The sequence below is a fragment of the Phaethon aethereus genome (assembly GCF_964289735.1).
Source record: "Phaethon aethereus genome assembly, chromosome: 1".
In the NCBI taxonomy this organism is placed as follows: domain Eukaryota; kingdom Metazoa; phylum Chordata; class Aves; order Phaethontiformes; family Phaethontidae; genus Phaethon; species Phaethon aethereus.
In genome coordinates this window covers 25,519,378-25,532,969 of record NC_138575.1, presented here as the reverse complement: position 1 = coordinate 25,532,969, position 13,592 = coordinate 25,519,378, and the positions used below count along the sequence as shown (strand labels likewise).

Here is a 13,592-nt window from a genome sequence, read left to right as displayed (position 1 = left end):
TTAATAATTAACTTTTTTTTACTTTCAAGAGGTTACACCATTTTGAAAATTATATTGGCCATCTCCACTGGTCAGAAGGAGGTTCTTCAACTAGAGGCTCCCATGGTTTCCACTGTATCATTTTTCTTGCCAGGGAAAGCTCATTTTCAGCCTGTTAATAAACACCATACAAAAATTCTTAAATTCTATACAATTGCCAAAGTATTAAATTACCTCTATTTCAGTTCACTACCTTGGTTATGTCACTACCTATCACAGTCAGGGACTACCACAACTTTCATCTATAAATATCAAAAGGAACTGTGTGTTTTGGGGGTTTGTTTTCTTTTTAAAAACATACTGAATCACCTCCAAATACCCAAACAGTCTGTTCACCTCGTCATTCCCAATGACGGCTTCATGATTTTTTTCCAGTCTGTTTGGATTATCCCCCAATATTATTCAATCATCTTCTGCCCTTTCCACTGATTTAGACTCTGTAAGAAGCAATGTAAGTATACATGGTATGTATGCAAGCATAATACAGTAAACGTGTAATTGTGTTAGGTTTTAATACGGTCATCCCAATCACTGTATGACAGTTCATTTTCAGATATTTTTTCTCCCTGTTTGATCGATCGTTTTGCAGCAAATGAAGATATGGAACACTGCCAATTGAACAGAAGCTCAGCCAAACTAACATTGAAAAACACTGCTCCCTTTTGTACCTAACATTAAAATTCATCACTTTACCTGTACAATGACTTCTTCTATGTGACCACTATTCAGTTTGTCCTGCAGTTTTTGCACATCAGTCTCCTGTGTATTCAAATACATAAAAATAAATGTTTAGTTTTACTGAGAAGTAGAAAGCCCAGATAAAGCATTAAAAACAAAAACTTTAAACAGATCACACTCTAGTCTTCCTCAAAACTATCATCAAATTAGTTGGCTTTTGTAATTTTACATTATCAAAGAAATCTCACATACTTTTCTTATTGGAAAAAAACCACTAAACTCTCAATGATAAATACAAAAAACAAGTACTATTTAATGACATCCAAAGAAGGATTAGCAGCTAGGGGCTTTAGGAGACATCTTGAAAGAAAGTTTTGATCTTAGCATTTTATAAAACAATACACAACCTTTCAACTATCACCTTAAACATACAATACCAGTATTGCATAGTTTAATGTACCAAAAAAGTGTTTTAAAATGTCAAAGGCAAGGATTGTGCTAAGATACTACATTGGTAAGAGCACATGCATTTTTGTGCAAGTGTGTGGAAATTACCACTGTTCTACGGATTGTAAAAAAAATTTATGTTTTCTTCTGATTTTCACAGAAAACATCAGTAAGAAATTAACAATTCTTTTTAATACACCATCAAAATATTCCAATCGTAACAAAAAAACCCCTCAAGACTTCAACTATTTCTGAACTGATACCTGAAAGTTACATACATTCCTGAAAACAAGTCAGTCGTTTTGAAAATCATTCTTCTCATCCTAAAAATCTTTTCATGTGTAACATTTATGAAACAGCACTGTACTTACCGTTTGCACCAAATTAAATCGCTGTTTTACAATCTGCTCAGTGTATTTCCTATATGCTGCATCTTTGGGAATGTTTTGGAGGACACCAAGGATTTTTGTGTACAGTATTCGCAGGCGCTGAAGTGATCACAAGATACAGTTAAAATACACGACGAGAATTATTTAACTTCTTGTCCTACTTAACCTACTAGCTAACTAGCTATAGACAAAATATAGAGGGTTATTGTACTCAATCCAGAAATGCTGGATTAACAAAATAACTAAGTCTGAACCACAGAACTCTGTCTCAGGTAAGACTGGCATTTATCAGGCCTGGGAAGTTACCACTGTCAGATTTCTCAAAGAAAAAAAAAATTGCAATCTGAAGTACATTTGATGCCAAATGGTAACTATAAAAGCTGTGTTACTAATACAAACCATAGTTTTAAAAAATGAGGCAAATTCATATCCAAATGATCAGTTTCTGAAAAATTACCTGGGAAAGATATAAAGAAGCATATAAGCTACCAAAGCATAATGAGATTGTGGGGGGTTTCGACACTTCTCATGCTGGTGCAAAGTGCCGAGTGACAGACAGATTTAAATTAAACTAAAACCTGAAACTTTTCTTGCTGGATTAAATGTAGTGATGAAGGACACACTGGGGTGAAGAAATTGCAGCTTTTGGGCCCTACGTTGGCTGGGTAACTATCTAACTGAAGAGGAACCAATGTCCTATAGGAACACTAAGAAATAGAAGCAGAATACTGCAGTCAAAGAAATAAAAATAATTAAAAACAGGAAATTAAAAGGGTACTGGCACAGAATCTATACTTCAACTAAAGCATTGTTGATTTCTTTAGTCTTGGCTTTAAGATAAAAAACTAAAATTTAGTAAGTCCACCCAGAAGGTGTCTGACAAGGCTGTAGACTGAGCTGGAATCATTTGTACAAAACAATACTGATTTTTTCAATGGTTCTTTTTGACAGCATTCCTAACTATTGGTGGCAAAAGCATTTTTGAAATAGAATCTTTGCATAGCGGGAAATTTCAAAGCAGAGAAATTAAAGAATTACTCAAGTCTTTTCAAAGCTCATGCCTCCTGAATAAGCAAGCAAGGTATGGCAAACATACTTTCATTACTGAGCCTGAGGAGGTAAAAAGAAAGTACCAAATTGTCTCAAGAACCACTGAAGTATTCCGATCTCAACAGTGCTTGTCATCACAGGGCCCTGATGTGGCTTTGCACCACATGGTTAGCCTCTCTCAGGTAAGACTAGCTTACCCCCTTACTGTAAGCCATTTCAGTACTTGCTGGAAACACAACATAGCAAGGCAGCAAAAATCTGTATGCCTGTGAAGTAGAAATTATGTTTATGAACTGAATTTAAAGAACTATTTGCTTTTGCATTGAAGATGAGAGAAATCAAATATTGGTTCACAAAAGTACTTACGCAACGGAGGTGTTCTGAAATCAGTACATGCTAACAAAAAGCATACGTGCAAAATAACTCTTACTGATGTGAATTGAACCTTTAAGAACTAATTTTCTTCATTCATCACTTCGGAACATTTTTACACTTTCACTAATTTGTTACCGCTTTAAGGTACACAGCATACCTACACAGGCAAACACATAACAAAAAGCTTTGATCTCAATGACAATTTCCATTAAATACAGAACAGGACATGTGTCATACCTCATGAGGGTTTTCGGCTACAGCCAATCCTACAAGTCCAGTGGTCTGCATCAAGAGCATAAACATGTTTATTAGAGCTAAGCACCTATTTCCACGCTATCTGATTACTTTGTTTCGGCGCAACATACACCTGACGGGGCCCATTCCGTGGCACGGGCCCGAGCTTCAGCCTCCCACCACACACACGCGAACCCACAAATTTGCAGCGCTTTGCCCAGCGCACACGAAGGGGAGGGGGCAGCTCACGTTACGGAGCGACTGCTGGAAAGCCTTCCTGGCAGGGTGACCTGCGGCTTACCCGCCTCCTTCCTCCCCACGCCACGGGCCCGCTCCCTCCACTAACGGTCGCTGCTGCCCCGCGGGCACCTGGCGGCGGGCCCACCAGCCCCCGCGAGCCGGGGAGGGGGACCGGGCCCAACGCTCCCCTCAGCCACCCCTTCGCCCAACTGCCACACCGCCGCTCGGGCACCCCCCAGCCCTCTACCCAGAAACCCGCCAGGGCAGAGCATGGCGGAAAGACAGCCCCCCGCGCAGGACGAGGACGCGGCAGGCTGCCCGGCTCAAGGACCTCCGCGGCGCCTCACCTTCCTCAGCGCCCCCGCCATGGCTGCGCCCCACTCCGCCACCCACCGCCGGACCCAGCGCAGCCGAGCGCATGCGCGTGCGTGGCGCCGGGCGGCTGCGGTCGGCGGTTAGAGGACATGGCGAAGGACGCCGGGCTGCGCATGCGCCGCGGGTGCATCGGCTGCCGAGCCCGGCGAGCGGAGCGCTAAGCAGGCCGGGTGGTAATAAAACGCGCATGCGCCAAGGCATGCGCTCACTTAACGCATGCGCTGACAGCGGTGGGATGGTGCGCATGCGCTTAGCTGCGGGTGCGGAGCGCGGTTGTTCGGCTGGTATCGGTTCGGCCCGGCCCGGCCCGGCCCGGCGCTCGCTGACACTTACTGCTCAGGCCGGGGTGCGGGAGGCTGGTACCGGCCCGGCGGGTTCTCCCCGTCTGACGAGAGTCTGTGTGGTGTGGCGGCCGCTGTGGGGGGCAGGCGGCTAGGCCCTTGCTGTTGAGGCGCCGCCCGTGGGGCGCTGGGCTGCCCAGCCCTGGCGAGGGCGGCCTGGCCTCGGCCGCGCGGCCTGGCCCTGTGTGGGACAGAGAGGCTGCTAGGCGTGCTCTGTCGGATCCCTGCCCCTGAAACCGTCACAGGCCGGCCCATGCGCCGTGTCAGCTCAGCAGTGGGGTCCAGTCCGAAGGCAGCCCAAGTTTTGGAGCCCAGTGCTTCTGGATGGGCTGGCTGTGCTATAGCGGTAGACCACAGTTCATCCTTTGCTGCACTTTGAAGACATAGAGCATAGCCCTTTTTAAGTATGTTTTCTATTAGTGAACTTTTTACATGACATTGCCAAAGATCGCTTATGATCAATTTGCAGAATTTAGTAGTTTCTAAATGATGAATACTCCATTGAAAGATTACTAGAAATGCATCATGCAGAAGTCGTAAGTACTTCTTACATATGTAGCATTTAGATTTTCTTCACATTTCTCGTAAAGATGCAGTATACATTTGGTTAATGTGTTCTGTATGGCTGGTGACAGTACTTGCAATCAATGGATTTTCGTTAAGTGATAGCTAGTGATAGCTAACTAACTACCAGTAATGAGTTCTCGGAATGATTATAGGTTCATAGTTTTTGATTTGTTTTATTTTCCATAATGTTTTGCAGAGTCCAAGCTTAGTCTAAGCTTCAGAGTTGATTTCAGAGCTCCCTTTTGTGAGTTAAACAACTGTGCCAAGCCTTAAAGCTTCAGAAGTATGTCTGGCTGCTGCTGAGAGCAGTTTTGTGTGATATGTACTTGCAAATAAAGCTGTTTATGTCCACTCAAGGTGAGATTTTGGTGTGTTAATTAGATGTGACTCGAACATGTAACAGTGTGTCATTCTGTCATTAAACACATGTTTACGGTTTGCAGAAGTTTCTAGTACATGAATTCTTGTTTTCTACAACATACATGTAAAAAAAAAATACCTTCCAACTGAAAACTGATACAGCATGTAACACTAAACATTTTTATGCCTGGTAATAGGGTCTAATTTAGAAATAATGCAGAAACTTATAAACAATTAGTATATTACATATTTTAGTGAAATTTTTATATTAAAGGATTGTATATGTATGTATTTATCAATCAAGTCTTCCTGAGGTTGATAATTTTCTATTTGAGGGAGTAGTCATAAGTATTCTGGAATTTGTTTAATAAGGAGAAGCATGTATATACCTTCTATGAATTTTAGCCATGAAATTGGTTTGACCAAGAAATTTTGTTAAAGGTAGCTAATTAACTGCGGAGTCAAAAATAAGGATGACTGTAATAGAATATGCCAAATAGGTAATTTCTGAGTTAATGTGATCAGTTAATAAAGCAAAAAAAGCTGTAAAATAATGACAGAAAATAGAAAACTTGATTAAGGGACTTGAGATAGAGAATGGGAGAAAAGAGCAATGAAAAGACAGTGTAAATTATTGGTGGAGATACCCATGATGTTCATTTGAAGATCCAGTTGTCCCTCTATTGAGCCTTATCTTTATGGCCTAGCTGCTAATTTAAAGGGTGAGTTTTGCATAGTGAGTAACATTTGACAATAATTGTGTAGTAACTTTATATAGTATTTATTCTGGACAAATTTTTCTTTATAATTCCTTTGGCCTGCTCTTGAGCTCCTCTTTTCCATAACTGGTAAGCAAACCAAGTTTCAGAATATCGTAGAATTCTTCCTGAAAGCCAGTCTTTTAGTAAGATACACACTACCGCCATTCCATAACTAAAGCAAAGTGGTTAATACAGTTTATATCAGAATTCAGGGTTTGTGCTTCTCCACGCCTAAGTGTTCTTTGAGATTGCATCAGAGAGACCTGGGTTTTCTTTCCAAGGCACTGAGAATCTCTCTTCCCTGTCGAAATCACAGTCTTTAAAAATTTCTGCCTTTTTTATTGGATCATCCCTACATTTTTCCTTTCTCTGTGATGGTCCAACTAGATTGATCTATCTCCTGATTACACTAACTGACCACAGCACAAATTGTTCTGTGCCTGGTGATCTTCCTTAGTCAAATTAGCTCACTTAGCATCATTCAGACTGTAGTTCTAACCGTCTGTTTAGACAACCTGAGCATGCAGGTGTCCTTGCCACATCTTATTACAAAGAGTAAAAAATAGTAAGCCATGTTGATGAGACAGTTCATGAAATAATCCAGAAGTGATACAGTAGGAAGTTCCCCAAATTGCCAAACTCTCTTTCAATACCTAATTTATTTTTAAATGTAATGACTCCAAGACCTAAGAAGTATTACCAGAGTACATTCAGTAATTACCTGGTTTTGAAAACAAACAAAATCCAAAACCAAACCCACCCATATAGCATTTCAATTTATTATCTGTTTAACACGGGGGACTCTCTTAGGAGGATTATCCTGTGTGTTAATATGCAGTGCATAGGCACCCTAAGAACAGCTTGCTATAGCTGTGCCTTCTCTTCCCTTTTTTGTCTCAGCAATGAATTTATCTCACTGTGAAGTCTTGCAAATTGCCATATGATTTGGTACCTGGACAAGAGTCTTACTTATTCTGGCTTTACATGCATGGAACATAATTGACTGAGGACTTACAATTAGTAACTATGTAAGATCAGAATCAGACTCTGTTTACATAGCAATGCAAAATAGTACTAAAAAGATCTGAAAAGCAAAACAATACTATACTTGTAACATGGATATGTACTAGTTCTGATAGTATCCTGGTTATGTAAAGGAAATGAACGAACTCAAGGTAAGCACTTAAAACATTTGTGTTCTTTATATATATTATAAATCTTTTTTAGGTATTTTTATTATATGAGAATATATTTCTGTTCTTATTAGCTCTTAGCCAACAATAGAGCAGGGTCTCAGCACTGTCTGCTTCCGTTGTGCTGGAGGCTCACCACACTTAGTTAGGTCGCACTAGCAAAAGAAGTTGCAATGAATATTATTTATTGTCATTAAATGGTTTTCGTAATCTTGTGTCTAAAGATGAGATGCATGTAGTGCCTTACTTAAGCTTACAGTTTTATGGTTCTATAAATGCAAGTGAATCATAGGGCACGGAAGAGTTCAAAGTGTACAATTTAATTTAATCAGAACAATTAAAGGTAAGTGAGAAGTTTGTTGTTTCAATTCATTATGTTCCCTTTTTGTCTGTTCATTTTGGTAAAGATAATAACTAATTGGTTAAAACCAAAAGAAGATGGAGGTATTGCATCAGTGATACATATGTCTGGCTAGCAAAAAAAAATCTAGCTTCTTTGTCGTCCCATGCCTGTGATTTAACTTGCTGCGTACTGCTATTCCTGATGTTATTCGGGTTATTCTGCTTTTGCATCACTGCTGTCTGTGGTGCCGTGCCTCCTGCTTCTTTGTCCAATTTGAAATTAGTAAATCTAGTCAAATAAGTACTAGAATTGAATCTGTAAAGCTTTGCATCAGACATCAGTGTTTGGTGATGTAATATGGCAGGTTCTACAACTAGTTAAAGGCTAAATCTTCTCAGATTTGCTTTAATTTATGTAAATACATTACCAGATTTTGTTAATGTAGCCCTTGAGACTAAGATGGCAAATAATTTATTTTCTTAATGAGAGTTGTTGAACCAATGAGGGCACAGATAATCTTATTATACTGTCCGGACCTTGAGTTACATTTGACGAGATTTTAGAGAAGTCATGTGTAATACTTTCCTGTGGGTCGAGTCTGCTTATGTTACAGTTGTACAAGGTCAGACCTTAATTTATCTAGCAACTGCGTATTTAATTTTAGAAGTATCACAGGACACATCAGCTTGCAGGGCACCATTCCTGGCTGTTCAAAATGCAGGCCCCAGAGTAACAGTGGCAAGATAATGGGTTGAAAAGGTGAGAATATATGGTATGCTCGCCAATTAGACTAACAGAGCAATAGTTTAAAACTGTAATATTTAATAGACTGAGTCCAAGTTTAGACTGCTATTAATTAAATAATTGCTATGAATAACCTCTTTGCATGCCTAAGGGCCTTCTATTTATAGAGAGCAAAGCTAGGATTGTCTAGTTTATTTTAAGGATAAGAAATTAGAATAACATTAACACTCACATAGCTTTATACCTATGTGTTTAAAAGTGATGATCTTTCCAAGGAAAGGTGTGACTGCCATGATTAGCAAGTAGTTCAGATTGTTTTTCAATGAAAAAAACAGTAACTTAAATTAAGAGAGCAAAACTTTTTTCTTTTTTGAGGGAAACAGCAAGAAGTAATATCTAGTTTTTCCATGCATAAACAGAAAAAATATCAGAAACTCAAAATGTTTTGTAAGGAAGATATTCTCGGTAATACAAAAAGTAAAACTTATTTAGAGTAATCATTTGTAAATGTTTCTGGTGATCTATTGCCTGGGTCTGGTTATTCTGAAAATTCCATAGGTGAATGGAAGAAGATTTTGCTGCTGAGCTTTTTAGCCTTTTCATTGCCACATCGCATAATGTAGCAGGGATGTCTCTGCTGCTGCTCAGTGTACCAGCCATGCTGTTATATTCCACTGTAATCCTAGTTGAACATCCGTGCTTCAGTCAGACCTCGTCACCTCAGCACAGTGTATTACCAGCAGTGATATAGCAAATCAGGCTCTCGAAGCATGTATAGACCCCTGGCACTGTGTCCAGCACTTGTGCTGTGGTGAGCTGTTAATGCCTTACACTTACTCTACCGTGTCACAGCCACTTGCTACCCTACTAACTTTCTCATTTTATAATATATTATTAACTTTTGTGGGATAAGATAATTTGAAAACAGTACACACAACAATTCTGAAACACTGCTCATCTTAAGTCTGTGTTCAAGCAGAGCTCTCTGTTGCTTGTGGCATAATCAGTTCTGGGGAATACAGCAAAGCAGGAGATAGCTGACAAAATGGGCATGGACATTATATGACCAGAAAAAAGAGAACAAGTTTCTATGATGACTTGTAAACTGATTTCTTCCTCTAATCCTTTGGAGATAAAGGGGAGGTAGAAAGGCAATACATTTTTTCCTGAAAATAAAAGGCTTTTCTTACTAAATTACTATCCTGCAAGATCCTCTGTGCTCTTAATTCTTCCTGGAATCAGTGACATCGGAGAGTGTTGGTCACCTCACAGGACGAAACTGTATGTGAACATCTTCATAAAGATACTGTAATATACCAAAACAGCCTTTTTTTCAGAGAGTTTGCAATGTGAGCATCTAATCTAAGGCCTATATAAGTCTTCAGGAGTCTTTTTGTTTCAGGCACTAGGGTAAATATAATATGATGGGCTGTAATATAATTATTTTCAGTCTCTGTTCTCCTAAGGACAGCAACTTCAGTAGGGCTTGCAGGGCATGAAGGTCCATCCATGTGGATCTGCTAGGGTGATCGTGATTCATTAAAAAGATGCTTCAAAGATTTTAGCAATGGGATGAAGTCTTCAAATGGAGGGTTTTCAAAACAAAAGGTGTGAAGAAAGGGAAGGTAGCTTCTGTTAGCCTTTAAGGTGTTGTGGAGGAAACAAGAGATTATGAATGTTACACATTTTTCCCTATTTCCTAATTATCTTGTGTAAATTAAATGTTGAGTCTTGTTAGGAGCACCTCCCAGCTGCCAGTGAAACGTTAATTTATTCTAAAATGTACATCCCTTTTAGCTGATGACAGGATGAGTTTGTAGATGTGTTTATTGAGATACACTTCTAAAACTGCTAGTCTGAAAGCGATTTTCCCTTTGCTGTCTACAAGGTTTGTCAGTCTTCAGATCAGTGTGTATTTGTGTGTTAAATGATGGAAGCTTTAAGGTGCCATCTGAATTAGAAAAGTGTGTATGAAAATGTGAAGATAAATGCACAAAAAAACCTTGACTCAGAATTCTCCTGCCTGTCAGTGAAGTGCATTGCTGAGAAGAGATGAGGAAAAGAGGCTCAGTTTCATGACTGTATTGATGATGAGAATTTTACATTCTGGTTAATAGATTTGTGGCAGCATTTAGAAAAAAAAGATGGTCAGCTGCTTTGTTTTGTGTAGCTTTTTGAAGTTGCTATGTTTTGTATTACACCGTGGAAGTTTGACACGGGATTACCTTCTGCACAAAGCAAACTATATTGAAAAAAAAATACGAACTTCTTACTAATTTCTTTTTGCTACAACAAACTAGATAGCCTTTTATAAGCTTGTTTTTGTCATAAGAGTTTCAGAACATGATTATCATTGTTTTTTAGAATTACAGAGAAGTTTGTATTGTCCATCCTGTCCAACAGGATGTCAGCCAGTCAACGTTCTCGGTAATTTCAGAAATCTTTTTTGCATGAGAAGTTCTACTTAAACTTCAATATGCCAGAACATAAGTTTAGAACTTCTAAGCATTAATATGGTGTGCATCAGATTTAACATTAGGTAGTATGTGAAAGATTTTGGTACCTGTGTCTGCGTTGTGCTGACCAGTTCATCAGTCTAAATAACTTATGTGTGAAATCTTCTTTTGGACTTATATGCTGAAGTCTTGATTAGAGACACGAAAGGAAGGAACAGAGAACCCTTGAGAAAAGCATTGTCTTTTATGAACAACATAAAGGTCTATTCTTCGAAGACCCAAAAGAAAATGTGTCCATGAATTTTTCTTTATTATTATTTGTGGAAGTTTTTTTGCAGTCAGAGGTGGCAGTCAAGACCGAAGTTGTATATTTTTTCCTTCATAGAACATGGGACTGAAGTGGAGATTTTTTTCCACTCTCCTTCAGATTGTCCATCCTTGCAGTTAAAAGTCTGGGCCATGGTTCCGGTACATATTGGAAGAGGTGGGAAACTGTGTTACGTGGGAATCTGAATCCAAGAGACCTTTAGCTTCTGAGTCAATCTGACTGTAAGCCCTTACTAATTTAATTTTGGTTTACAAGCTTTATCATAATATACTAAGTAGTAAAGTATTTGTGGATGGGATTATAATATTGGCTATGGTACTTTGATTGACATACTATTTACGGGAACAATGCAGAAACTAGTCTAGAGAGAAATTTGGTTATTACTTTCCCTTGAAAATAATTTTCAGAAAATGGCCTCCAAATAACTTCTACAACAGTCCTTTTCTATTTGCAAAATGACTAGGATACCCCACCATGATTGTTCTGTGAGAAACATACAATAGATGCTTAGTGTAATTGTTTAATATTTGTGCAACACTTTGGCAATGGTAAGTGTTCTGTGTGGTCAATACAGTACGTTACTGCATACACCATGGGAGTAGTAGTTTAAAACTTTAAAAAAAAAAAAAATTCAACATCTGGTGTCCCCAGACTGATGAAGGGACAAATGTGTTAAGCCACTAAGATCGAATCAAACAGAGAAGCTTTGGCAAAACCCAAAGCCCACTTGTAAAAACCTACGTAGGTACAGCTAGGCATATATTAACTTAAGTTTTCATTCCTTACGTATCTTTAACAATACGTAAATACTACATTTTACACTTCAGGGACCTACAGGAAGGTAAAAAGCAACATTCCCGATATTCAAGTTATAGTTAAAATTTAGTAGCAAGGCGTTCAGTTGATGTGATATCACTAGCAAAAAGCATAGCGAACATAAGCCACAGTTAAAGTTGGTTATACGAGCAGACTGAATTTAAGCTTGTGACTGTAGTTGAAAGGTTTGACATACTCCGTTACTAATCCACTGAGCCTTCCAGCTACTCTCACACCTTGAAAATAATAACTGGCACAGCCTGACCATCACCCAGGCTCGTGTACTGAACTCCTCTCAATGTCCATCAGACTTCATGACTGCAGAAGTAGTGCAGGGACTCCAAAGTCCTTAGCCTGCTTTCATAGACCATGCCTTGACAGTGTAAAAATAAAGCAAGATTTGCAAGTGTTTGTGGTTTGTTTGGTTGGTTTTTTTTAAAATATATTAATTACCATTGAAAATTATAATTATCATTGAAAATTATAATTAATGACACCACACCATTGTAATATTTTGTTGTACAACTACCTGGCCATGACGTTCAAAAATCCTGTACATTATTATATTAACATAAAGTAGGTTTTGCACTTGGTATCGTATCTCTCAAATCCCTTGTTTTTGGAGAAAACATTCCATCCAGCTGCAGAAGAGGAGAGATGACTACAGGTTACAGCTGAAAGCTTTTCACAGAATCACAGAATAGTTTGGGCTGGAAGGGACCTTTAAAGGTCATCTAGTACAACCCCCCTGCAATGAGCAGGGACATCGTCACCTAGATCAGGTTGCTCAGAGCCCTGACCAACTTGACCTGGAATGTTTCCAGGGATGGGGCATCTACCACCTCTCTGGGCAACCTGTGCCAGTGGTTCACCACCCTCATTTTCACCCAAATTTCTTCCTTATATCCAGTCTAAATTTGCCCTCTTTTAGTTTCAAACCATTACCCCTTGTCCTGTTGTAACAGGCCCTGCTAAAAAGTCTGTCCCTGTCTTTCTTATAAGCCCCCTTGAAGTATTGAAAGATAGTAAGGTTCTTCTGAATTCCGAACTGGGTGACGTGTCACCAACCTAAAGTGAAGTGACATGCCATGGGCTTTCACATGCTGAAATCCTGTATCCAAATGGCGCCGGTTGGTGGATCCATCTTGTATCTGCTGCCAGTCCCACCCTGGGTGAAGGAAGCAGGAAAAAATGCTCTTTCCCCATTGCCAAAAAAGTCGAGTTAGTTCAGAGCTTCTCTGAAATATGATGTTTCTGTAAACCCTGAATAAGTACAATGTGTGATCACCCTTAGAAGTGGTCATGTGTTTCATTCTGAACTGCAAACCCTCTCTGTAAATAATTCTCAAACAATTTGAACGTTTTTCTTTTTTGTGTCTATAATTGTAAAATGTATATGTGTTTGTGTTTATGTTCATGAATTCCTTGTGAATGCCTGTGTGTGGTAGGAATCATTCATGAGCTGATAACTTGTTTACTGTTCATTCATGCTTGTATGGAAATCATATATTCACTGACTTGATGACCCCAGCTTTCTAAAGAGGAAAAGTTTATTTTTACGGTTCACAAATTGTCCAGTATTTGTGTGTAAAAGACAAAGGTAGTGTGTGAACAATAAAAAGAGCTTTTCCTATAAATGTTTCCAGAGTTGTTTTCTTTCCTATCACCATTTTTAAACAAGAATTTTATCCTTCTTATATAGGAATAAACTCAGCAAAATATTATTAAATTAAAATAAATTTATGGAAACATCTGATTTTATTATAAAAAATACCTTAAGCAAGCTATGATCCTTAGCAGTATATTTTTGTGTGTATCTCAAAATAGCTCATCGTTATAGCTCACCATAAAAAACG

The 13,592-nt window shown here is 38.9% G+C and overlaps 1 protein-coding gene across 1 annotated transcript; it reads right to left on the bottom strand.

Moving 5' to 3' along the window:
* On the bottom strand, positions 1–3,281 carry NDUFA5 (NADH:ubiquinone oxidoreductase subunit A5; the record flags this gene model as incomplete). Its single annotated transcript, XM_081999251.1, has 4 exons — positions 1–151; positions 733–798; positions 1,536–1,652; positions 3,216–3,281. The coding sequence occupies 4 exons, from the start codon at positions 3,279–3,281 to the stop codon at positions 50–52; spliced, it is 351 nt and encodes a 116-aa protein (XP_081855377.1). The 3' UTR covers positions 1–49.
* Positions 3,282–13,592: the final 10,311 nt, after the last annotated feature.